At 39.6% G+C, this 26,449-nt stretch overlaps 1 protein-coding gene across 3 annotated transcripts in view; it reads left to right on the top strand.

The window, feature by feature from the left end:
- The window catches only part of lrp4 (low density lipoprotein receptor-related protein 4), a 91,912-nt gene that overhangs the window by 39,903 nt on the left and 25,560 nt on the right, over window positions 1–26,449 (top strand). For all 3 annotated transcript variants that reach the window (XM_066700540.1, XM_066700539.1, XM_066700541.1), the window contains exons 2-5: window positions 7,227–7,373; window positions 18,225–18,341; window positions 21,666–21,779; window positions 23,410–23,526. In XM_066700540.1, the coding sequence (XP_066556637.1) occupies window positions 7,227–7,373; window positions 18,225–18,341; window positions 21,666–21,779; window positions 23,410–23,526 (495 nt within the window). The remainder of the gene's footprint in view (window positions 1–7,226; window positions 7,374–18,224; window positions 18,342–21,665; window positions 21,780–23,409; window positions 23,527–26,449) is intronic.

Here is a 26,449-nt window from a genome sequence, read left to right as displayed (position 1 = left end):
TCGGCACACCTGTCACCCCTGCTGCTTAAAGGAAGTGATTGAATCTCCTCCATAATCAGATTACCTGGTTTAATAAAGCCTGGAGATGAGGAGGTGAGAACAGGACTCCGGTCAGAAATGCCATCCTGTGTACTGGTCCTGCGCAGAGAGAATGAGCTGAAGTGGGAGCTCAAAATGTATTAAGGACCTTTGTGTACAGTCAAAGTAAATGGAACTTTTACAGTCAAAAGCCATCTGCACAGGTCCAGCATGGTGCATATGTAGATGTATTAAAAGTATTTTAATTGCAAGTCATGTCTTTTGGAATCAACCTAATGATTTAGGTTTGTATTTTTTGCAAGCAGTCTTAGAAAGACATTGCTGTTTTTCGTTCCAAATGTTAAAATAACAAAAGCAAGCATTTCTCTTTGGGATCCACACATGAAATATAATGAGCTTTTTCTGTTAATGGTCCAACTATTTCTGCTTTTATTTTGTAATTTGTTTATTTTAATCGCTTTGATCTTCTGGGTTTGGAATAGAGGGATCCTCAAACAGAAAACAATCATGGAATGAATCCCCACCACAGAAGGGAGCTTTTGCTATAAGTTTTACCACTATAAAAATGATCAAGGGACCTCTATCCTTGAATTTCCTTAATTCGTCCTCAAATGCATCATGTGCACACTGGCAGCTGGCAGCTGGAAACAAAGCAGCTCTTATTGCTCTGCAGTTATCTCCATTTGTCAAAAACAATCTTAGCAAGAGCTAAAAAAAGGCCTTCTTTTGGGTTTCCTTCAGCTGTGTGCAACGTGTGTTTTGGGTCAGGAGCACTGCAGTCAGATCTTGGAATAACATGAGTTGAAATTGTGAATGTGTAATTAATAGGGGAAATGGGAAAACTAAGACTTAAATGATGAATTATTGGCGTTTTAATCAGAAACCACAGTAACCAGTCCTGTACAATGAAGACTCGGGAACCGCAGTGACCATGAATGCAGGGAAGACTCTGCTAACCGGTTCCATATGAGGCGTGCGGTTAGAGGAAGGAGTTTGCAACTGGAGCGCTCACTGACATCTTTCAGTTCTAATGGTTTAATAGCAGGATTGAAAGTAGGATTGATGCTACGCTACATATTATTGTTTCAAAGAATTAATGCAAATATTTGTGATGCCCTAAAGTATTCTCAATTATGCCTAGTTAGAGGTTTTACATCCAAGATGCTGGAAGAGATGCAGAATTTTATTTGGGGTTTCTAAAGCAAAGGGGGATTTTCCTTTCTAAAGATTTTCAGTGCAAGTCTGCCTATTGTATGTTACAAAACCAGAAACTAATGTATAGTCCTCTTGAATGTACGAGTCTACAGGGGAACTACATAAACTCAACATGGTGGTGGTACAAAAATTCAGGAAAAAAGAAAGTCAGGCAATAAAATTCTTTCACTGCAGATCTAGGCCTGAGTTGCTGGGTTTAATTTAGCATTACAGGGCAGAAGCCTCCATTGAATTATGGGTCAGCACGTTCACTAGTTAATTACATTGCTCTGTAGCACCTGATTTGCAATCTAAAGAGTATCCTTTTATTAGAGAGCAATTATAAATGCACAACTCCTCATCAGACCTCCGTGATTTATTTGAGGAACATGGTCAAAATGGGAATCTAATATTCAGTAGGCCTGGTTCTGTGATGAAGACAACAGACACGGTTTGTGTAAAAATCCTGTGGAGGTCTTCATCCAGCAGAGGATCGTCACAGGCTTTGTCGTTTGGGTATGAATTTGAATTGCTGTTGATGTCAATCCTGGAATGTTCTCTGATGTAATGTTATTTTTTTTACACACTTAGTGACTCGGTTGTGTTGGATGCTTGCCTTTATACTTTAAGACAAAGCCATCACATCTGTTGACAACGGATTCCCAGTCCATATTAACTTTTATAGCAGTTGGTGGACAGGGGGAAATATCTGTGATATGTTTTATACGAGTGCGAAATGGTCTTGTTAGCGCAATAGGTGCCCCTGGCCTACTTAATCAACACAGTTACTGCCTACGAGTTGCTTTGGGTGACTTTTATAGTACTTTTTGGGGATAGAAGAGATTTAAATAAACTATTGGAGATATAAAAATTATAACAATTTGCTATCTTTGTGTGGCATAAGATTTGGAAGCTTTAAATGAGAACCTGCAGTCTAGGGTCCAGATGTTTGCAGGGGAAAACAATGTGTAGAAATTAGGACACTGTTTTGACAATGATATAATGAAAAATACAGATTGTCATATCGATAAACTCTACAGATTTGGAATTTGAATTCTAAACAAATGTATTTTTATGTACCACCAAAACATCCAAACGTAAATCAGTCTAGTTCAACTTTGGTCATTCCAATCATTGTTTATTTTTATTTTTTGTAGTCTTTATTAGGGGTGTGAATACGACAGGCTTCACGGACACCAGCACTGACAGCTTCTGGTTTACATTGAGGTTTTCTGCTCTTACTGTCATGGCTGGCAACTCACACACAGCCCCACTTCCTTCTCTGAATTGTAAAAACACAATAACAGCAAGAACCTCCACAGTGTCACTTGGGAGGTCTAGCCCAGTTATTGGTCACCCTTTTTAAGATGCACAGAGTAGATGTGCAACTTGGAATCTATGAAGTGTTTGACTGTGTGTGTCGGGAACCTTGAGTTCTTGTCAGCGTTCACAGCTGGAAGTTTCACTCTGGTTTTATGTGCCATCGGTTGAGTACGTCTGACTGCATTGGCTTTTTTTCTTGTTCTTATGCTCCACTCAGGCCTGTAGCATTGGTTTAATTGTTCAGTGATCTTGTATAGAAACTCTCCCAGATAGTTAGTCCTGCAAGTTTTTTTTGAGGACTAACCTATTTTACTTTGTGTGCCTTAGTTTTGTTTTACTTAAATTTTCTTTATTTTTATATAGAATATATTTAATAAACTGTAATTATCCACAGCCACAGTAGCAATGCTGCAGTTTGTGGCTGATTTAGGGTTTTCCTTGGAGCTCTTTCAGTTGGGACCACCTGTACTGTACCTTCTCTGTAGTCTTTCATTTCTAGGCTTCCCAACCACCTTGGGAGTATGAAGTGTTATTCTTGACTGGCTGAAATTGCAGGCTACTGGCTTTGAGAAATTACATTGATGGTGGATCAACCTTTTAGGCTATTCTTACGTGAAGCTATTACATGCATATTATAAGTTCCTTAATAGAAGCCATGCTTTTCACATTGAAGCCAAAAAAAAAAGACTCGGTGAAGTCCTTTCTATAAATTATAGGGAATGCATTGACCTCAAATTGTTCTAGCTATTCACTGTGAGTTTAGAGAGGTTGATTGTTCTATATTCAAACGACTGCCAAACATTTATGTAGTTCAGACAATATTTGTAGCACTTTCCATTAAAGTTATTTTTCTGACAATACTTGGCAAGTCTTATAGCATGGCATTCGGTGTCTTTAAGAGACACTGCTAAAAATTAGCTCATTCTGTGCGTTTCATTTTTTTTGGACGGCCCTTCTGTGTTTGTGTTTACAGCATGAAAAGTAATCCTATTTCAATATGACTTAATTTATCCCCAAGGAAGCAAGCATACAACTTTTAATTTTGGCACAGAAAAACAAATACTGGATTTCAAGGTTTATGCTAGCAATTTTATCCCTCGTAGCGGTTCGATACCTCCTGGAACCATTTCGGTCAAGTTTGCTAACAGGTTAATCCAGAAGTCGCTAATCCTCCAGAAAATTCTTCCTATTCGGTCACAGAGATGCTGTTGGAATCAATCACCTTTGTCTAGGCGGGCGGGTGGCATCTGCCTTAACACAAACTAAAATCAAATGAAATCAAATGAGATTATGTCTGCCCCCGCAATGACGGCAACTCCTGGGTCGGTGAGGTAGTTAACAGAAAAGCGGGGCCGTCTCTGTCCCGGATGCTGCCCCCGACTCCAGCTTGCCTTCTAATGATATCGCTTATGGAGGCTTGTCTGTCTTGCTCGTGTGGCTTATTATGTTGACGAGTCTCAGGGCTACTTTTCAACTTCAGAGTAAGGTGAGAAGGTGGACCAAAAATGCCTCTGCAGCACTAACCTTTCCTTGTGTTTTGGTTTGCGTTTGTCAAGAAAAACAAAACAAAAACTCCCAAACATCTGTTGTTGAGATCTGAAAAGAATGCCAGGTGCTCAGGCATGTTCTGACAGTGTCTTAAACTGAGAAGCATCCATTCCCCTCCATGTCGATCAACCGTGCGCATTAAATCCACAGCTTCGAGGCTCGAGTGAGAGTATTTTCATCCCTGCCATTTTAGCATCACCTCATTATCAGAGCTCACTGAGACACCACTAAAGCACAAGGGGGCTTTCCTGTCGAACAGTGTGGTTTGTGTACACATCAGTGAAAGTCACATAGACTTGATTTTGCCACTCGTTGCAATAGATTTGCGTTCAAACGCTGTGGTTTACAGCAGTCTTGAAAGAGGACTGATGCCTCTGCCAGAGAATATGGAGTTTAGGGGACATCAAGCAGGAATCAGAAACTTGAAGATGTTGCCTGTTAATGATTTATCCCTTAAGTGGTACTCCCATGTAATTGTGTACTCCAGTTGCAAAGAAATGTCGAGCCTATTATTTTAAAATATTTTTTTAAATGATCCAAAGCAGGGAGACACTGTGCCTGCATTTTAGGGATTATGATTTTGAAAATACTTGGCTTTTCTAATTTTCAACTTAACGTGTGTGTGTGTATGTATGACAAATGCCATTCTTTCTAATGTGGAACGGCTTGACATAACCATGCAAAAATCTAAAATTAAAAGTTAACAAAGCATTTAATTTTGTGTTGTGAAAACCCACACATATACCAGTTGTGGTAGACAAACCTCTGAAATGTTTTCTAAAATGTCTGGCCTTCTGTGAGAGTTAGATCTTTTCAAAGACCAAATCTGTTAATTTCCTAGTTGGTACAACAACAGGCTCAGATATGCTCTTAATAGAATCTCACCCTCACAATTAGTGTTTTCCCTCAATAAGAAACCCATTTTTATATATATTCCCACTACTTCTTCGTCCTCCTGGGGTGCAGCTAGATGGAACCATGGAAAGGATGAAATTGCCAAAAAAATACCCTCAGGGCTGGACTAGCATTATGAAAGAAACCGGCCCTTGTTTCTAAGGAGAAGCAAGACATTTTTGGGTCTAGCTGTAATGAAGACCCCAGCAGGGAAAATGAAGAGAATTCTTTGGAGTATAACATTTCCTTTGTCAAATTTGACGCAATTCATAAGAAAGAGGAGAAAAAAACGGAGGAAAAGTGAGAATGGGTGAAAAAAAAGGCCATTAATTTTGTGAGGCTAGAGTGTTTTGAAGGGTTTTTGCCAGACCTCCTGTGATGAGTAATTCCTTTGTGTCGAGTCCAGAAATAAAGACCTTTTCAAAACAGCAGTTTCCAGCTAACACGGGTCCCTTTTACAAGGATTTGAAACAACGCCGGTGATTAATTGGCAAATATTGGTCATTTTTCACTTCAAGTGAATGATACTATTTCAGCCTTTTTCTTCCCCCGCTTGAATATTAAGACTTATTGATTAATTACTTTGAAAACGCAATGTATCTGCTCTTTCTTCCCCAACACTTATAGACACATGGAAACGCACGTTATTTATTCTCTCGAATGGAGATCACACTAAATAGCGTTGCTTGGGTTGGGGAAAGCAAACAAGTCTTGCTGGATCTGAAATATAATGAAGTCCCCTTGCTGATGATGCCATGCAGTTAAAAAAAAAAAAAAAAAAAAAAAAAAAAATACACAATGCATTCAGAACAAGTGCAGCAGAAAAGGTTTAATTTTCGGTTTGTCTGGAGTAGTATCACTTGAGTGTTTAGCTTTAAATGCATTTTGGTCTACAAAATAGCACCAAACAGCTTAAAGATATCCCATTTATTTGTTAGTGTAACTGATACATTTCAGATTTGCCATAGTAGTGTGAAGGAAAAGCTTGTTATTCTACCGAAGCTGTAACCTAAAAGTGTATCTTTTAAAATCACTATAAAGATACATTTAATAAACCAGTACAGCCTTTAACAAACAATGTTTCTATTCTGTGCATTACCTTCACTCTGACATAATGCACTTTTAAAGGCTGTTGTTGCACATGCTTTGCAGAGCTTTTTACAGGCATTGCTGACAGCTGTGTAAGACTGGGTGCAGAGATTTCACATTTTTCATTTTATTTCCTCATAGGAAGTTGAAAGATTGTTTTCTAGTAATGGAGGCAACATATTCTTGCTTATGCTGCATGCAATTGCTTGCCGTGTGTGTGTGTGTGTGTGTGATATATATAAATTACACACACACACATGCATATATAATTATCACCATCAGCCAGTGATTTATATATAATCTGTTCGTGTAAAATCCCTATAGTAACGGTCTACCTTATTTGAAGAGTGAATGCTAAATAATAAATGAAGTGAATTTGTTCAGGTGCTTTGACATAATGAAAATGGTATAAAACAAAAGAGCATTTGGGAATCAATATCTTTACCTAATATAGTATTTTGTCATTTGTTATGCATGTTGGCTACGAAGGGAAGTCAGACTAAATGTAACCGCTGTCCACAGTGGAGAATTGGCTCCTAATGGTGTCTGTTGGGACGCTTACGTTAATTTGTAGCATAGGAGCAAAAAGCGTCCAACTGGGGAATTTCAAGTGTGGCGTTCTTGAACACGGTCCAAAACTCAAGGAGCCAATGTGTGGCATCCATTATAACCTAGAGGTTTGGTTATAAAATAGGAAGTGAATCTTTAAAGTGTTGCCCCATTAACTGCCAGTGGAACACTTAACAATTACAGGGAGAAGAACAAATCGAAATTTCCTTTTCAGGATCTGCCAGGAAAGCATCCCCTGCTCTCTCCCTGCTGAGCCTCTAGCTAGTTAAATGCTTATGACGGGCTGGTACTGACTTTTACAGCCAGCACAAGTTGTGACACAATAAAAGCACTGGAATGCAACGTCCCCGAAGACTGTTGCTATGGGATGCACTTTACTGCGGTATATGGGAAACGGACCCCCCCCTCCAACACACATGCACATAAAAAAACTACCAGTTTACCAGTGTGTAAACATAAAAGCAAACCAGTGCGTTTGAAGTGCAATTTCCTTTGAAAACTTATAACTGGAAAATGAATAGTGCCGTCTGCTGTCTGTTGGGCTAACGGTGTTCATTCCTCTCTGACAGGTGTGGCAGGAAGTGCCGAATGCTCGTGTGGGCGCAATCACTTCACCTGTGCGGTCAGCGCCTTCGGGGAGTGCACGTGCATCCCAGCACAGTGGCAATGCGACGGAGACAACGACTGCGGAGACCACAGCGACGAGGATGGCTGCAGTGAGTACACAACCCCTCTCTCCGCTGTGTGAGGCGTAGCTGTTACTTTGCTTTATCATCCAAAGCTGAGGAGACACCATTAGACCAGCCAGATTTTATACCGTCTATTTGAATTATTACATTTTCTCTAGTTTAAGCAAATCAGGCTTGTTGAATATGTGTGCACTGACACTGTCGAAAAAATGCAGTGCTGTAGGACCTTGAGGCATTGTAAAATGCATGGATTTTGTTTTGGAGGGGTCCATAGGTACTACAAATATGCTCCATCAGGAACGCCTGCTTGGCAGACTGCATTCAGAGTTGATGTAGGGTTCAACCTGACACACGGATCTAGAGCAGCCTCCGTATATCTGTCCTCAGGTGTGTGGAGAACAGCACTGCAGAAACCTCTGTCTGTTTGTGTTCGGCCTGCATTCTTCTCATAGATTTGCTGTGAGGTCTGTTACAAGTGTATCAGGTTACGCTTGAAACAGCCCCATGCTCAGAGGTATTCGTGAATGTGCCGGTTTAGAGAAGTGTTGCATTATGAACAATGCAATAAACAAAGGGAAAACTGGACAGCAGAAGAAGGTAAATAAACTCAGTGCAAAATCTTACCAATCTACAAGAAAACATAGATAAAGCAAGGAAGGGAACTGGAGAAGGAAACAGTGTTTATTTTTTAAGGGGAATCTAATATTTCAGCAGTCCTCAGGCTACAAAAGCACTAGAAAGTCATTATTTTTTGGTATTAGCCTAACATCTTCTGCGGCAGATGGACCTGGCATTATCAACATTGTAGTCACGCTGCACAGAAATGATGAGGTAATCAAGGAGATATTTCCCCAGGAGCTCCTTGTGTTTGACCTGCTAAAATGTATAAAGATGATTAACAGTGTTCATAGCCACAGATAATTTGATTGAAAATTTAATTAGATAATTGAAGGTATAACTCTTATACACTTAATTACTTGCTGTGTCATATATTTTACCAATAGCAACCTTAAAAATCAAAGCAGACTGCGGTCCTTTTCAATTATGAATGTAGGACAATTTTTCAACATTGTAAAATCCATTCTGTGAATCTTTTTTTTGGTATACAAAAGCCCTAGATTGATTTTGAATATTCTGCACCCCTCTCAAGTAGGTGAACAAATTCCAAATAAACTAACAAATGTCTTGTACTGCCATTCCATTAACAAAGATTAAATGTGACATCTTGTCAAACCAGCCCTAAGTATGGAATTTAAATGAAGGAAGAGGTGATTTTATGGTTTTTAATATATTCTCAAAAATGATGCTGAATTATTTATGGCGAGCGCTTCTTGGTTCGGCAAAGGAAAGCTTTCTGGGATTTAATGTAGCCACATTTGTTCAGTCTTGGCCACGATCCAAGCACCGTGCTGTGTAAAGGGCAGCAGCGCTGTAATTATAAGACATGCAACCGAACGGTAAATAGAGAATAATGCAATATGATGTGATGCTTTTTTGTCTCTTTGAAGTTCCGAGTATTCCCCCCTCCCACCCCCCAATATTTCTGTCCTAAAATATAGGCTGAGGATAATAGGACACAAGTGGAGGAGCGTATTAAAGTGATGCATTTTATATGCATAGATTAGATTTCTATATACTGCCTCCCACCCTCGCTTGATTTGGGGAACACAAATCAAACATCACGTCAAGAGCAAAAGCATTTAGTTTGGAATTGATTTTACACGGGAATTGGCAGTACTTTGTTAAATTGTAACACCTTAGCAAACCGTTCTTGTTCTTCTAGTGTCAGTTATTACAAGTCCGTGATAACGCAGTGAAAACAAAGACATCGGGATGATTTACGAAGCAGTCTCGGTGAGAAACCTCTGTTCTGTGGCTTTAGATGACAAGGAGACCAAGGACTTCTCAGAAGACCATACCTGCCCTGTCGATACATCCACCCTGCAACGGCTGACCTTCATTAAGTCTACATCCGTGTAAAGCAGCATGTTGACGTGGTAGTGTTGTCTGAAGTGAATGAGCACAATCCGCTCCACACGCATGTTCCTGTGGAGGGGTTTTATTTCATTGTTACATTCTTTTGAGACCATACATCAAAATCAGTCAGTTGTGATTTATTAAGGTATCATTGACATGCACTGAACTGATATTCCCCTCCAGTCCCCTGCCCTGAAGGTCTGTGGTGACGGATAAAACATTTCAGCGATTTCTTCGGTCATGTTCATTTTTCCCCCGGTACCCTTAGTAATGGGTAGAAATAAACTCCTTTTCTGTTTATGGCTCTGAATTGTACGGCACATCAAAGTGTTTGCAAGTAAAATTAGGGTATGTTTTGACAGGGGATGGATCTTATTTCATTGAAGAATGATGCTTCCCAAATTAATCCTTACATGCTGAAAGAATGCCACAACCCTGGAGACACATGGCTGTCCCCGGGGACTGATTTCATTCACTGCGGTGTCAGGAAACACGATATTTATAAAAACTATTCCGCAGGGAAAAATAGGCAGGAGGATAGCGGTTATGAAAAGTAAAATTACTTTATTTTTGTTTTTTTTGCACCTTGTCATAAAGTTAGCATTTCACAAAGTAGGTTATTTTTTGTTTAGTTTAATTTTCTTCCACTAAACACCAGCTGGAAATAACGGCAGGAGTGAAGGAAAAAGTAGGGACTGCTTTTTAAAATTGTATTGTATTCCACCAGTTTATCTAGTCTCTTAAAATGTCCACACTAATAAAATGTATACATTAAAAAAGATTAATATTAAGTAATGTTTAAATACCTTTGTGGTAACACAGGAAGTAACTGTACTTGCAAAAATGATTTATCGTAAGTATATATCGAGGCCCACCAAAGAAATACCTTTGCTAGAATTATTTTTCTTCTATCATTGTTGAACTGAAGTAGACTGAAGTTTCAAGGCCAGGCGCTAGCGATACTAGCGTGGATAACATTTTAATGGATGGATAAATCAATAGTCAGAGTTCTCGTTGTGACTATATTCTCCATGCTGTAAAATGCATTTAATACCTGCTCAGATTGTGACTGCTTGGATAGTGAGTTTTCACCATGACTTGCAGTGTGTGGATTCGTTTTGTTGCCTAATTAGCCACAAAGATTTGGCTTTGGGAGGAACATGGCCAGATTCCTGCAACACATGCAGAAACACAAGGCGCTATGGTCAAATGCATTATGCAGTGTAAACTTCAAAGATATTTCACTCTTTCTGGGAAAAAAAAAAAAAGTATAACCATCTTCTTTCTCGCCCCTGTAACTTCCCATTCAGCTCCACCTTGAACTAGGCCACCGGCCACTCTGGGCTTTGCGTTGTCCCTGCATAGAAGCCCTGCAGCAAATAGCTGGGGGGGAGAGGCCAAGTTATGAGACTGAGGAGGTATCCGCTTCAATCCACGACTTGATAAATGCTACTGTACATGTGGCGTAAAAATATGGAAACAATAGCGATAGTGTTTAAAAAGAAATTAGCCACACTGCCTGGTCCACAGGCGGCTGGAACAAAGGCTGTGAGGGTGATCGCAACGTCCCGCCGTGTTCGGTGGGGGTGTAAAGTTAAGTCTTCCCTCCTTGCTCTGCTTCCCACTTTCTGCACTTCATCCTCGCGCTGAGATACTTTTGCTTGAGAACATAAATCGAGGCCAGCTCGACGGCACTTTCATTCACCATGCAGTCCCCCTGCTGAGTTGAAAGGCTTTGGCATTACTGCTGCTTAGGGGGTAAGTCGAGGGGGGAGCGAAGATGCGATAAAATAGTTTTTTTTTTTTAATACTTGAAAGCAAAAATAACTATAAGAAAGTCATTCTAATGCTCTTCAAATAAAGCGGGGAGGTGCGCGACTGATGAACATGCAGCACGGCCAGTGGAATCGCTACTGGGGAGCTGGGGCCCTGCTGGTTTTGGCTGGTCCAAACTAGATTTCTGCACTCCGTAATCCTCCTGCTTACAGCCCCTGGCCAATCAGAGGGATGCCCCTCGTATGGGTATGCTGGAAACCAGCATGAGCTGAGAACATCTCTTAAAAGAAGATTATGGGCAATATTTATCAGTTGCACCTCAGGGGAGCCGTTTTCTGATACTGCTATTATCTTCAATGGGAAAGAATACCAAAAGTGAGGGAATTTGCACCCCCCCTTATTTTTTTTTGTCCTTCGGTTGAATTCGTATTTGCATTGTGAATTTGCATAATCCCTCCACTGCGTAAAACTTTCTGGCCGAGTTTTAAAGTAAAGCAGACATTGTCCTCTCTAAATATTTACTTATGCATCTGTGTGAATAAATAAGGGGCACAGGTAAAATAACACATGATCAGCAAGTAAAGGTGAAACATTTTTTCTGACATGGATTTTTTAAAATGTATTACGTTTTGTTTTTATTACTCTTCCCATGTGGCGCATCTAGATCAACAAATGTCAAATAAATGTTAGTTTTGTTTTTAAACTTTAAAAAACTAAACTGTGAAATCGTATGAACCTTCAGAACCGATCAAATAAAATGAGGGGCAGAATTTTGTCTGTGTGTGGGTGCGTGTGTATTTAAGGACTTGAAGTTGATTCTGTGTGACAGTCGTCCTTTATAATAATTACTTTACAATTTAGAGTCATCAGGGTTGAGTCTTGTGATCCATTAGGGGAGAGTAGGGCTAACAGCCACGCTGGGGTTTGGTAATGTGATCAGGTCAAAGGCTGGGTTTCAGAGGTCCTTGGCCTGACTGATCTTAACAAGAATGACGGAAATTGAATGAGTAGGTACATGGTGAGTGTTCGGAGATTTAAGGGGGATTGTTTTAAGAGGTTTCAGACTAGTCAGGCAGTCTTGTTCACCGTGTAAAACCCAGTATCCCAAATCCAAACAAATGTATAGACTTTGTTTCGTTAAGTTTATGTAAAGGGCAAAGGTCTTTGATGTTTTTCCTTCATAGATAACAATGATGTTATGTTTTACTTAATCATTTATTGAAAACAATTACAAAATAGTTTCCCTTGTACAACCCACACATGATAAGTGGTGAGGAAATCTAACATATTGACAACTTTTAAAGTGTCGCCAGATTCGTCTATGGATCAAACGTTTTGTTTCAAGACTTCAGTGGCTGGGAGCAATACTGAACTTTTATGTACATCCGTTTGCTTTCTTTGCTTACATGCTTTATTTGTCAATGTATTTACATTTCCCTATCGAGCTGGGGAGAGTTTGACGGTCATTTGACAACAAGCAGGGTTTCCTCCGAAAGTCACTTTTCTTCATTTATAACGTGACTTCTCAAAAGAGGGCACTAACAGGGCTTCAAAGAGACTTCCGAGTCTTGAAAAGAAACAGAAGGGAAGAATCCAGTCAATTTAAAGGGGCTGAGGTTTGGCAAGACTGCACTTAAGGAGACGAGTAGTAATAGCTTGAGACCTCCTACTCTTTTAGGCCTGACAGTAGTGTGGCTTGATGAAGCCAAGCTACCGAGGACAAAACCTATTTACAGAGAAGTGGACATTGATGGCTGTCTCATGAAAAACATACAAAACCAATAAAAAAAATAACAAAATACCAATGATATAGACAGTACAATGTTTGTATTTATAAAGGATTTTTAAGTTGTATACCAATTACATAAGTACTTTTGTGATTGTGCCTCAGGTCAGGGAGAACATATTAGAAATGATCTGCGCACATGGCCAGTAATAAAATGTCATATTACCATGCAGAGCAAGCCAAGCAATTGCAGGAGGAATGAGCATGCTAGGCTGGATATTGCTGCAATTATCCTGGGAGGAGACGAACAGTGTGAACAAAATTACAGTACAAGGTTTGCTTTCCTTGCACATACCAGAGAACATTCTGGAAAATACGCTGTGCTCCAGAGATTCTTCTGAGATACAAGCTACTAGTGTAATATATGAATTTTAAAGTGTATGTGTGCCATTAGGTTCCTTTTTAAGTGTCCTTACAATGGGGCAGCAACACAACAACACATTTCTGAGATTTGTTCTTGTATGACCAAGATAACATCTATTCCTCAAGTAACATGCAAAATATGGAGACTACTGGGAGCTCACTGACAGGTGTGGAATCATCTTGGTCAGATTCCTACACATCTGTTTAATTGATTTGGCTTAATCTTGAAACCTTAGACACACACAGAAGCGCTGAAAACTTGTCTGGCCAGGTGTTGGGTTTTGTGTTCCTTTATCGCTGCTGTGAAATAGATTTTCTCCGAGATGTGGACAAATGAGAAACTGACAGGCAAATTGTCCTGTTTTTCTTGGCACTCCCATCTTACAGTGTTAAGAAATTTGTTTGAATAAATAATTCCCAGGAATAAAATGTTCTAGTCGATGGGGAAAACACAGAAAAGAGAACATGATTTTCTTCAAGTTGGAGCAGTTAGGATTTAGTATAAAAATGCACAGATATTGGAATTAGAGTAATTGGCATGCAGGTAATATTGTGGTTTTCAATAAGGATCTGGAATCCATTAAAACTGTTATTGCATACTTGTAGGTTTAATTGATATGAAATTATGTGCTTTTCTATATGTGGTTCCTGAGATTTTATTTTATATGTAGGATTTTATAAAAAAAAAACTATTAGCAAAATCTTATTTTGTACTTTACTTTATGTAACAAAAAATATCCTTCTGTGTTCTTCTGTGTGTTAGATTTTATTTTAGAAGCAGATTCATTAATCCTTTACTTGATTTTGCTGGTACAGTCACTACATTCTAAATATAATTTGACATTATCCATCCAACTCCGAATTGTGCATACAAAGAGATTTGACATTTAGATAAAAACACGACTATCCAACTCAATATCGTTCCGATGTTGTCTTCTGGTGCGGACATGTTGCTTGTATGGTGTGGCTAATGAGCCCTAGTTTGAGCCAACACAGATGTACAGTTGTGTGTGTGTGTGTGTGCGTGTATCTGTGCACGAAGCTTGTGAATATGGGAAAACATTTTTCCATTGTATCACCCTCCGTCCTGTCACTGGGAAAGATGGAATTGTTTCAGAAGGTCATGTGGTCTGGGGATTGGAACTGAAACACAGTAACAGTGATAAATAATTTGGGATTTTGAAATGAAGAAGTACAGATCCTGCAAAAGCCTTAACGAGCCTCCTCAGATCACTGCAGAAATGGTCTAAAGTGACCGTACATCTGCTTTTCTACTTCCCTATGTTTTATGATAAGCTGTGTTTAGCCAGTTATATTGGTCCCTTTAGGTGTGCTTTATACTCTGCCTTTCTGTAAAAACAAGACTTTACTGGGGTCTTCTGTACCACTTGTAAGTAGTAATGACAGATCCCAATAAAATGTATGTTTTATACCCAAGGTCCACTTAAATAAAAGAAATGTGAAAAGTGTAGGATTACAGCGTTTTTATTGGATGTTTCATATTTCAGAAGCTAGCAGCAGGTTTCGTGTGACTCAACGGACAGTCGGTCAGGTGGTTTGAGTTCAGGTGATTTCACAGACAACTTAAAACATTTGAGGGTGGAATCTGAGGGCTGAATATAAAAGGATATGGTCATGAAAAAACAGTCCTTTGAAAATGAGGGAACATTAGTCAAATTAAATTAAACCCCTTGTCTTGTTAAGATGTGAAAAGCGAGGATTGTTTAGTTCTTCCTCTGTGACAATTATATAAGATGTATGGTACGAATAAAGCCCCAACAGTTTTCTTATTCACTGTGGAAACCATTATTCTACTTAATCACTAGTAGAAACAGCCTAACTTATGTAGGAGGAACGGTCCCATGATACAGTTGCTCTGATGAATGAAATTACAATAAACAATAAAGAGAAATCTGATAGAGAATCAAAAGGGCATGAAAACACATGATTAGGAGACAATTTCTCTTCATAACCCAGATGACGTTTGCTAAGCATTTGCATGTGTGTATCATGCCATAGAAGGATAATTAATTAATTGCTTAGCAGATTAACTTATTTGGAAGGAAATGTTATGTACCAGAATACATTTGAGAGACTAGGGACTTGATTTATAGTTGTGATCTCCAAGAATAATGGCAGAGTTGGGACTTCAATTGCGAAAAATGTAATACTGTGTTGATGGTGGTTTTCTTATTTTCAATTTTGCACCTTTTTTATTGTGATATTCAAATGTAAAGGTAAGATAGTCTTAGCTTGACATTTTGTATTTTGTCCAATTTTAAAAATGTATGAGAGAAGATGATTGGAAGAGAGGAAACAAAAATAAAATTAATAATAAATAAATAAATAAAATTAGTTTCTTTGAAATTACTCCATGTTGTTTGATTCAGTTCACACAAATTTCACCCCGGTCTGGCAGGAGCCCCATCCAACCAAATCAAATTACTTCAAAGAAAGAAAAAAGAAACATTGTAACCATGAAAGATGGTAACTTTTAAGTTAATCTTGTTTTATATGCTGTTTTTGAGAAGAAATGTTACACCACTTTCCTGAAGGGACTAAATTAGGTATTTGAAAGAGATACTATAGGCAAAAGGAAAAACCTAGTTTAAATATTGGGTGAAAAAATTACTTTTGCATGTGTCCTTTAAAAACTTTTAATGAAGAACCAGGATTGACCCTCATGGGATACTGAAAATTAACACCACAATCCAAGAAATCTGAGTTACTGCTGGAGATTTATATCAGCCAAACTCCAATCAAAGAGACGGAGTTCAAGTACGAAAGATCTGTCTTTGAAGCTCGTTCATATATTTTCAGTGTTTGAGATGGTGCTAACAACAACAATAACACAAATGTTGAAATGATTGAGCTTTGTTTTAAGTTTTTGTAAAGCTTTGCCTTGTGAAAAATACAACTAGCTATTAACTGAAATGCCAAACTCTCACTTTGAGAAAATCCATAGAGGCCAAGTATGTGACGTTTGATTTAGTCTCATTAATGTCGAAGTCTGAATATCAGCAATAACTAAACTTGCACCCTGTCTGGGTTTGTCACCTCGGGTAGGATATGGTCCTGCAGATTTCTTGTTATCTTATGAGCTTAAGGACTGATCAACTAGCGAACACTGTTCTGCCTCCTGTCTGTTTGGAGATTGTGCTCATTATCTTGAACTGGTGCCATTATAACAATAAGAACATGAAGTTTATCGAGAGGAGGCCATTCGACCCATCATGCTCCTTTGATGTCCATTAATAACTAAGTAATCCAAGGATCCTATCCAGTCTATTTTTGAATGTTCCCAAATTGTCTCTTCAGCCACATCGCTGGGGAGTTTGTTCAGATTATGACGCCTCTCTGTGTGAAGAAGTGTCTCCTGTTTTCTGTCTTGAATGCCTTGAAGCCCAATTTCCATGTGTGTCCCCGGGTGCGTGTGTCCCTGCTGATCTGGAAAAGCTCCTCTGGTTTGATGTGGTCGATGCATTTCATGATTTTGAAGACTTGAATCAAGTCCCCACGTAGTCTCCTCTGTTCCAGGGTGAAAAGGTTCAGGTCCTCAGTCTCTCAGTAGGACTTTCCCTTCAGACCTGGAATAAGTCTGGTTGCTCTCCTCTGAACTGCCTCTAGAGCAGCGATATCTTTCTTGAAGTGTGGAGCCCAGAACTGTATCCAGATGAGCTCTAACTAGCGCATGGTATTTCATCTGCCAGGTGTCACCCACAACTGAATATTATCTATAAATAAGTATTTTTGAAAGAGTACTAACAGGAACTAGCAGAATTCAATGGTTATGGTTGATTGTTTCAGCCTTAGAGGTCTGATGGATTTTTCTTTTTAAATCAGCCTGATCACAGGTCACAATTTCACCACAGTCCTTGAGTGGCTTATGAAGTATGTATAAAGACGAATGTAGGTCACCAGTGTGTTCATGCATGAGCTTTTTATCTCTTTCCCCCCCTTTCTTTCAGTACTGAAGATAAGTCAGATTCACCTGTCATGCAGATCACCTGTAGAAAAGGAACATGCACGACAAATGCTGTGCTTTTGCATATCTGGATTAATAGCTATCTGATTAGGATTTGTTATGCCAAAAAAGTATGTTCTCTTTCCCCAAATCAGGCTTTTTGTTTCCCCTTGCTAAAAGTATTTCTTTAGTAGAGGAAACTATACACCTTATGTATTAACAATATCACTAAAACTAGCAGTCAGATTGCAGCTCTACAAAGATATATAGGTTCAGACTAAGAAACTGAAGGAACAGTGCCTGCTTGAGTGATCTGGGGACAATTCAGAGATTATGGTAATAGCTAGACCTCTACTGAAGCTTAACAGCCTTTGCAATAAACAATGCTTTTTCATAACAGCGCCTGCAATGGGTTGTGTGGAAAGGTAACAAGGCCCTACTAAACACATCTTCATTATCCATCATTGGCCTATTCACGACCGGGTGTGCAGGCGGAAGCAGGGCCTCCCCCTTGGGGCCTTTGATTGCCATAGAAACACAAAGTGCTCCAGTAAACCCCGCGTTTCTTCAATCCCAGTGATTCTGCGGGTCTTAGTTACCTTCCTGTGTCCAGATCAGTGTTTGGACGGTTTTGTTTGTAGTGTGAGAGAAGGCGATTTATGTTGTGTAACGGGGTCCTTTCATATATATTTTTTTTCTTCCTATTGTTCACATGGGCCGTCCTAACCACGCCTGGTATGGGGAACGAAATGCCTGGGTTCCTTCAAAGGCCTTCCTGATGCTATTAATACCTCCTGGAATTATGTGGTCACAGTTGTCGGGCTGGTTGGGCTTCCGTGTGTGGGGCGAACCGAGCCCCGTTGCTCAGCGGAGTTGTTTTACAAGTGAAAATTAAATGAAGCTGTAGGTTGTCTTGTGTAAAGCTTCAGGAGATGTCAGCTGTATTTTGTCGGGGCTATTTAAATATTAAACTTGCCAATGTGAAAATAATCCGCTGTGCCTCTCGTTTCAGTGCTCCCTACGTGCTCGCCCTTGGATTTCCACTGTGACAATGGCAAGTGTATCCGCCGGTCCTGGGTGTGCGACGGAGACAACGACTGTGAGGATGATTCAGACGAACAAGACTGTCGTAAGTTCTTTCTTCTGTCTGTGCTGGCATTTCGTATTACTTCTGGCACAACCTATTGATATGAAAGTGAAGGATTTACAGGAGAGAGAGAGAATACTTAGTATTTTTGTTAAATGTGGATAGGAGAATGTAGCCTAAAATTTAATTTTGACTGCAGGCTGTTAGTGAAATTAATATCTATGCAGATTTGTGCTGTAGGTACTGACTGCGGCCTCTTCTCCAAACCATGATTTTCCATTTTGATTTGAAGAAAGATTTTCGTTGCGGCCACATATATATTCAAGAGGTCGTGACTGGAGCTGGAACTGCACCTGACTTCTGGGAATGTTCCTGCCCCGACCTTTCCCCTCCTGCTTCCACACTTCCTCTGCGCCCTGGAGGAATACTCAACAAGTGTTTTCAACTAAAATAGGACACAGCTGGTGGAGGCAGCTCAGAGGGTGTTTGTAAAGAGGAGAAAATAACCTATGATGTATATAGCATTGCATTTTCATTTAAGCTCCATCTAGTCGCTGGGACTTTTTCGACATACCGCACCATGTGCTTGATGCAGAATAAGCCGCGTCTCTCCGAGCTGCTGGGACACAACTGCTTCAGGCGTCATAGTTTAGATTCTGTAGCTCAGACCTTGGCAAACGCCATGAAGTCTGTAGATTCTGTCTGTGGGGAAAAAATAAATATATATATCTATATATTTGAGTGGGGGTTTATTCATTTGGCAATTTCAATTTCCTTTTTCTAATGGATTTTACATGCATAAAAATCCAGTTCAGTTCCCATAGTTAGCAAGACCTTCTGACAGAAGAGATTAAGTGCCTCTCTGCAGTAAATGTTGTAGAAATTGTTTTGGTTAAAATAACATCTTCAATATGCAATTGATTTAGTATGGTAATTCAAATATCTTCGAAAAAGTAAAAATCAATATTTTGAAATGCGCCTTATGTTATTGCTATTGGTTTTAGAATTGTTTATTACCCTTTGTGCCACTGATCTTTAGTGCATTTGTTATGCCCTTCACTGTTACACTGTTCTGCCACTTCTAAATTACTACACCAAGTGTCCTCTGTTATGGAAAATTGCATTTGCAAGTAAATTCTTTACATGCTGGGTCTAAGGTGAAGCAATATGTCTGACCCATATTTTAAGAAGTCCAGACAGAGAAATGTAGCATTCTGGGGGGTCTGTCTGGCACGAGCCAGTGATAAATGTTTAATTTGCGTGCAACGTAAATGTTCTGTTTCTCTCCTTGTTATTATTTAATGCTTATTTCCTCTCTCCTATGGTTTTTATTATTTAACATGCTTTAAGAAAATAATGTGTTCTTCAATAGAGCTCAGCAGGTCATCAAACTTTCAAGCAAACAACACTGAGCAACAAGCCTAACAAATATGCGTCAACAGGGTTTTTTCAGGCTAACTGAACAAGACGAAGCCAAGCAGTAAAATTTAGATGTGGTTTTGATTTTGTTCGTATTTATGCATGGAAAAGTATGTTTATGTAAGCATTATATTGAGGGAAATGTATCAAGCCGCTGTTGGTAGCCCTTTTTTAAATTCCGAATCTTGTAATTAGTAGCATTTACAGCATCTTAAAGCATAATGGCTTCGCAAATGAATAGCTGACTACGACCTTTGACCTGTCTGTTCAAGTTGAATGATGTTAACGTGTTCTGCTGGGGGCTATACTGACATTTGACCCCTTTTCTGGTTTAGGAGGAATCAAAAAAAAAAAAAAAAGTGGAACAGGAGATGCATTTTGTTTTACTGAATATTACTTTCCATTATTTTAATCTTAACCATGTCAAATTAATACACGCACACACACATCTATATTTTAGCACAGTCCTCTCTTGGCCACTACAGATTTGTCCACACAGAGCCTTGTGTGTCAGGATTGTTGAGCAATGCACTGGGCAGTGAGAAACAACATGATATTCTTTGCATTGTCACACTCATGCAGACTTTGTTCTTATGTTTATTGTTCTTGTGCAGGTAGATTTGAATATGAATCAGGCTGGCGGTCGGGGTGGGGGGGGGGTTCTCAGTCATTACCAAACAAACTGACAGAGTGAAGGACGTAGCCATCCTAAGATTTGTACTTCCTCGGGGCCTTGGTCAGATCAGTACCTGTCACATCAGTATTTGAAGTGCTAGTATACGAAAGAGATGGATTACTAATATGGGCCTCAAAACGATCTTGTATTTCATGTATCTTAAATCCTGTCACACAACACAGTAAAGTGACGTTACATCTTAGAAATAAGTCACTTATTGTTTATGGTACCATTGAAATGTCACACTAGCAGTTTTGACATTTGGCGAGAGAAGTATTATCATAGAAATATGGCAGACTCTATTTTATTGCATGTTTTAAATAACACTAGCCTGTATTGTGCAGAAAGCCAATGCTCCTTTTATTTTCGGTCAGTGTAAATGTCCTGTAAAATGTTTGTTTCGCAGACAATTCAATGAGATTCATTGACATTTTCCTTCTCTTTATCCCACTTTGCATTTGTCATGTTGGAAAAACACAACGACCATTATGAATTTTGTTTTATTCTGCTTTGACCATTTAAAAAAAAAATACATCATTGATTGTTTAATAAAAGGTTGTATTGGACAGAGAATAGATAGATGGAGAATAAATACTTAATGACACCGTCGTTTCAATTCTTAATTTGACAAATCGGAGTCTCAGGGCAGAGACCAAATGTTTCATTATCCATTAGCTCAATGCTAACCTATTTACCTCAAAGGATATAAAGCAGAGTAATTGTGTATTGATCCTCTGGAGCCGGCGGAGGCGAGCACAGCAAGATATTTTTACCTTGTACTGTGTTCAGGGCCAAGGGGGCCCGAGTACCGAGTATCTCACACCCTGAAAAAGCTTTACTTCTGAGGGCCAAACGAAAGCTGTGATAAAACATGTATACCTCGCGTTTCAGATACTGAACTACATTGAAAGCGATGAAGAGTTCCGTCAGCTTCTGGCATAAAAATGACTCGCACTGTCATTATGAATCCAAAGCTATCCAGTCCAGTTAAACAACATTTTCACTTTTACGAGGACCCTCGGTGTCAGGTCAGACAGAGACAACGACTCGCTAAGACATGTCAGAAAGTCTATTTACAGTCTTACTCGGAAGCCAAATCGCTGTATTTTATTTTTAATCGAGAATGCTTGAAGCGAGACAGCGGTCCTGCAAAGTGCGATATAGACCTGACAGGAGTCACAGTTTGGGGAACTTTTGATTTGAAGAGGCTGCTGTCCCTTGTCGGTCAGTTGGTTTGAGCGTGTTTTTGTTTTCCCCCATGTCTGCCGCAGCCCCGCGGGAGTGCGAGGAAGACGAGTTTCACTGTCACAACGGCTATTGCATCCGCAGTCTGTGGCACTGTGACGGCGACAACGATTGCGGGGACAACAGTGATGAACAGTGCGGTGAGTGGTTCCTTACAGAGAGATTTGTTTTCCTTATTTTGTACAATTTAAAACACTGCAGATACCATGGCATGTATTTGTATTAATCCCTAATAGATTTAGGTGCCACTGCCCCTGATGACCTGATGGAAATGACTGTTTTGGGTTTATAAACTCACTCACGTCAGAGCGGGGTGGAGGTTAATGGGTTAAATGGTTTTCCCTGGTGGAAGCTGGTAGAACAGAGGGAAACTGTCCCTCAGCAACATCTGTTTTCAGGTCCTTGACCAACTTTTTAGCAGAGCTGTCTATGTGCTCAATGGCTGCATTGTTGAGACGTACGAAATCCAAACTCCGGGTCGACTGAAATGCTCATCACAGAGTGTCAGACTGGTCAAATATGCCTGAGAGGCTGGAGGTGTTAAAGGATATCTCTCCTTCCTGACTTCTGTTGTTTTTAGTTTTTCTTCATGACCCACTGATGTCTGTCTGCCTTGCTAACAGCCGACATACTTATTTTAAGTTACCTTACGTTAGGGTTTCATTTATTTCGGTGCTTTGATGGTTTATAATGAGTGCTCCGGTGCCAAATCTCACTTCTGGTTTCCACTGAGTAATTAGTTCCACCCGTATAGCAGAGTCTGAAAACTCCCACTATCCCAACATGTCACTCACATCCAGGGCCATAACCGGCATCTCTGTCACTTGGTTATGAGAAACAGCTGAACCAACGTCACCCTCAGTTATTTCATAAAGCCCCCTAATCCCCCTCGCATTACCTATTCTTGTTATTGCGATGAAACGCACATCAGCCAGCCAGGCCCTTCCTGTATGCAGATCAAGTAGGTGGGGAACCGCTTAGGGCTCCAGCGCTGCAGTTAAAACCTACAAGATTAAACCCCAGTAATAAAATCCTTCGCCAATCTTTCTCTTAAACCGCCTTTTACTATTCACTTTCTTCCTCTTTCCATATTATTCCCAAGGTTGAAGGATTTACTTCCACTTGCTAGTAGGGTCTTTGTTAATTTGGACGGTTTCAGGAAGTCTTTAACAGTTTTATTGAGCTCAGATTGCAGGTAGGGGTGTGTTGCAATTAATTGCAGGTCTAAACCTAAATCGTTAAAAATAGTCTAAGCCAAAAATCCCCCAAAAAATAAAATGCATCTATGTTTGCTCAGTTTGACTCATTAATTCTTGTTTCTCTTCACTCGCTTCTTTTATCAGTCATTTTTTTTATTTTTTCAAAATATGATTAATAAACCTTTCAGTAAAAGTCTTAATTGAAAAGAAACTCAACCTGTCCCCCTGAAAGTGCAGGTATATCCCTCCCTCTCCCCACTGTTGAAGTTAATTGAATGACAAAATCCTTTCACTTGTCAGCTGAATGTCCCAGGTAACAAAGTAATTCACACTTTTATTTCCCTTCTGTGTTTTCTACACAAAGGCCTGTGTCAGAAACGGCTGCTGCAGGGTGGGGGTGCGAATAGAAGACCTTGTGTGTTAGTCATGTTAGTACCATTGACTGTGAAAGCACTTCTTAATCTAATCTCTGTGCTTTTTACTAGGTCACAACTGGTACATGAAAAGATATTTAACTCCCTGGGCATCTGTGTTTTTTTTTTTTTTTTTCTTGTTTTTTTCTTTTTTCCAGACATGAGGAAATGTTCAGACAAAGAGTTTCGTTGTACCGACGGGAGCTGCATTGCTGAACACTGGTACTGCGATGGCGACACAGATTGCAAAGATGGGTCGGATGAGGAAAACTGCCGTGAGTAATGTTCCCTTCGAGCTTTACCCTGCAGATGTATGCATTTTTAAAGACGACGATATCAGGGCACATAACTGACTGTAAACCCCACTGTTCGGAAATCAGAGCATTAGAAACTGTCAGGTCTCTGGATTGGTGCAAAATACTGCCCGACATCCTTTCAAGTGCAAGATGTAGAAACGGTTAAATAATCGATCATATTAAGTAGAAAAGAAACTCGAAACCAAATAAAATTCAGACCGTGCGTGTGCTCTTGGAGGATCCCTCTCAGAAGCGCTCGTCCTGCCATTAAAGAGTCTCAGACAGCAGCCGCTCTGTGTTCGTCGTACAGCTGGACTGGCACGGGGGGGCGAGCTCTTTCACTGACATCCCTGCTGCTTTTTCACCGGACATGAAAGCCTCACTATTTTACTATGCATAACCTGCGGCATTGTTTTGTGCCTGTAGGTCAGTTTACCACAGAATTCTGCAAATAAATGACTGGTCACTTTTTTTCTTTTTTTTTCCTTTGCCTTGATGAAGAAAATCAACTTATTCAAATTGAAAACAGTTAAGAGTTGATCGTTATTCAACAGAACTGGCCATTGACTGTTTCCAGCTCCAGATCATCAGCAGTTACCCAACAAAAGCCCAGTGAACTAGATTGATTGATTCACTTTTAATAGACAAACTGCGCAAAAATCAATTTGATATCAGTTTGGTGTTCTCCTCCCTGCTTTGAGGAACTGTGTGACGCTGAGGAAACTTCCTGGAAGGTTTTACACAAAGATTAGTGACAATATGTGAAACCCAAGAGTATTTCCCTTAAGATTTTAATAAGAACATAAGACAGTGTAAAATCGAGAGGAGGCCATTCGCCCCATCGTGCTCGTTTGGTGTCCATTAATAACTGAGTGATCAAGGATCCTATCCAGTCTGTTTTTGAATGTTCCCAAATTGTCTCTTCAGCCACATCGCTGGGGAGTTTGTTCAGATTGTGACGCCTCTCTGTGTGAAGAAGTGTAATATTTATTTTCAGAGAGATTTAAAATCTAATCACAGACTTGCTGAATAATAATTTCATAAATCCATCCCTCACCTCATTATGTACTTGATTATACCTCGCTGGCAACGATTGAGACGAAGTTACCAAGACTTTTAATGTGTATTTGAAGAATATGCTTCTAGACGTGGGTTTCCTCAACTTTCCACGCACTCGACACAAGGAATTATAATTAAATCATTCCAAGAAGATACGATTACTCTTGATACCGAATTTCATTCATTTAAGTATCGCGCTTAAATTATTCATCATGTTAGAGGAGCTAGTATGGATGCTATTCAAAACAGCAAAAGATTATTGATTCAGAATTACCTATACATTTATCTTTACCTTTCGTCTACTTTTAAAACAAATCACAGCAGTACAAGATAAATGATATCCTAAATCCATGTACAGACGAAATATAAATAGACAGAAGATCAGTTTGACTTTCTGTCAGTCCTTATACAGAAAATAGGAGTAACTGCTGACTTCTAACACTGGCAGTCTTATTCTTCAAAAAGACCTCTCCAGAGGACTTCAAAGACGAGCCGAAACAGCTCCGTGCTGTCAGCTGGCTGAGGGCAGGCCTTTCATCTCTGCAGATAAAGGCCTGTCTGCCGATAATGAGTATTGGCAGGGAGCTTTGCAATTGAAAGCTCGGTGCTCATCACTTGAGGGAATTGCTACAACTCTCTCTTTGCGTCCATATTGTGAGCATAAGCAGTGTAGCGAGGCTTGCTGTGAAAGGGGGCTGGCAGGTGGTTGTGATGGTGGGGGGTTAAATGACAAAGTCCTGCAAATGGTATTCTTCTGAACCAGTTCCTGTTGGAGCAGTGGAGCGACCTGGAGTAGAGGAGTTACACCGCGGAGCAGGAAATGAGTCCGGGCAGGCCGTGGGTCAGAGCCCGTGATTTTCCGGAGTTTTTCGTCGGATTCACACTCCATATGTCACGGTTAGATGATGTTCTCGAGGTTACATCAGAATTGTGTGTTTAGATTCGTTTAGTGCTGCAACTTCTGACTAATATTCTATCGATTTATTTTTTACAGATTTTTCGAATAATTGAGAGATGGCATTATTTAAGCTTTTAATCATTGTTTACTCATCGTGGCCCCCACCCTACTACTGCCATGATCAGGTCCTTGACATGATATGATACAAACTCTACCGGAGTCTGTATTTTATCAGAATAGGAACTATTTATTGAAAAATGCACTGTAGTAATATCTGTTTTATCTGTTGCCATTAAAAAAGGGAGAATAGCCTACCATCCACAAATGTTCTGATCTCTACTTAGAACTCAAGAACCTTAGAATTTAGAATATATTTTATTTGTTCTGCGGAGCAATATTCAGCACAGTTTATTATCTGTCTATTATCTGTGGGACTTGGGAATTCAGTTGAGTCACCCATTCAGTTTCATCCAACCAAATGTTAAAAAATGCATCATTGGACTGAAATTTGTGGCATTTAATATTGAGCAGGTAGAACTTCAAAGGAAGCGCAGTCATGGCCTGTATGTTGATCCTTTCTTTGTCCTTCTGTAAAGGGTGTGCACATTACTGTAAGTTATGAACTTCTGTAGATACATTTACCATTCATTGAAAACATGAGTGAAAAGCATAGAGCATAAAAGATAAATATTCAATTTCAAAGCAGTGCTTTTCAAAGAATCAAAAGGCAAGAAAGAAAAAGCAACTGAGTTCTTTGTTCTGTACAGGTGGTTTTCTTGGTACTACTTTTTTTTTTGTGCACATGGATCCCTTTTTTTTTTTTTTTTAGAAATGATTCCTCTGTACATATGTAAAGCAACAGCAGCTGGCTCAGCTGAAAACATAAAACATTTAAAAATTGAAAAGTACTCCACGTTTTTTGGCATTGCGTGTTTATCTGTAGAG

The sequence above is a fragment of the Amia ocellicauda genome, chromosome 4, assembly GCF_036373705.1.
Source record: "Amia ocellicauda isolate fAmiCal2 chromosome 4, fAmiCal2.hap1, whole genome shotgun sequence".
In the NCBI taxonomy this organism is placed as follows: domain Eukaryota; kingdom Metazoa; phylum Chordata; class Actinopteri; order Amiiformes; family Amiidae; genus Amia; species Amia ocellicauda.
The sequence above is the reverse complement of the archived record's forward strand: the minus strand, read 5'-3'. Positions and strand labels throughout refer to the sequence as shown.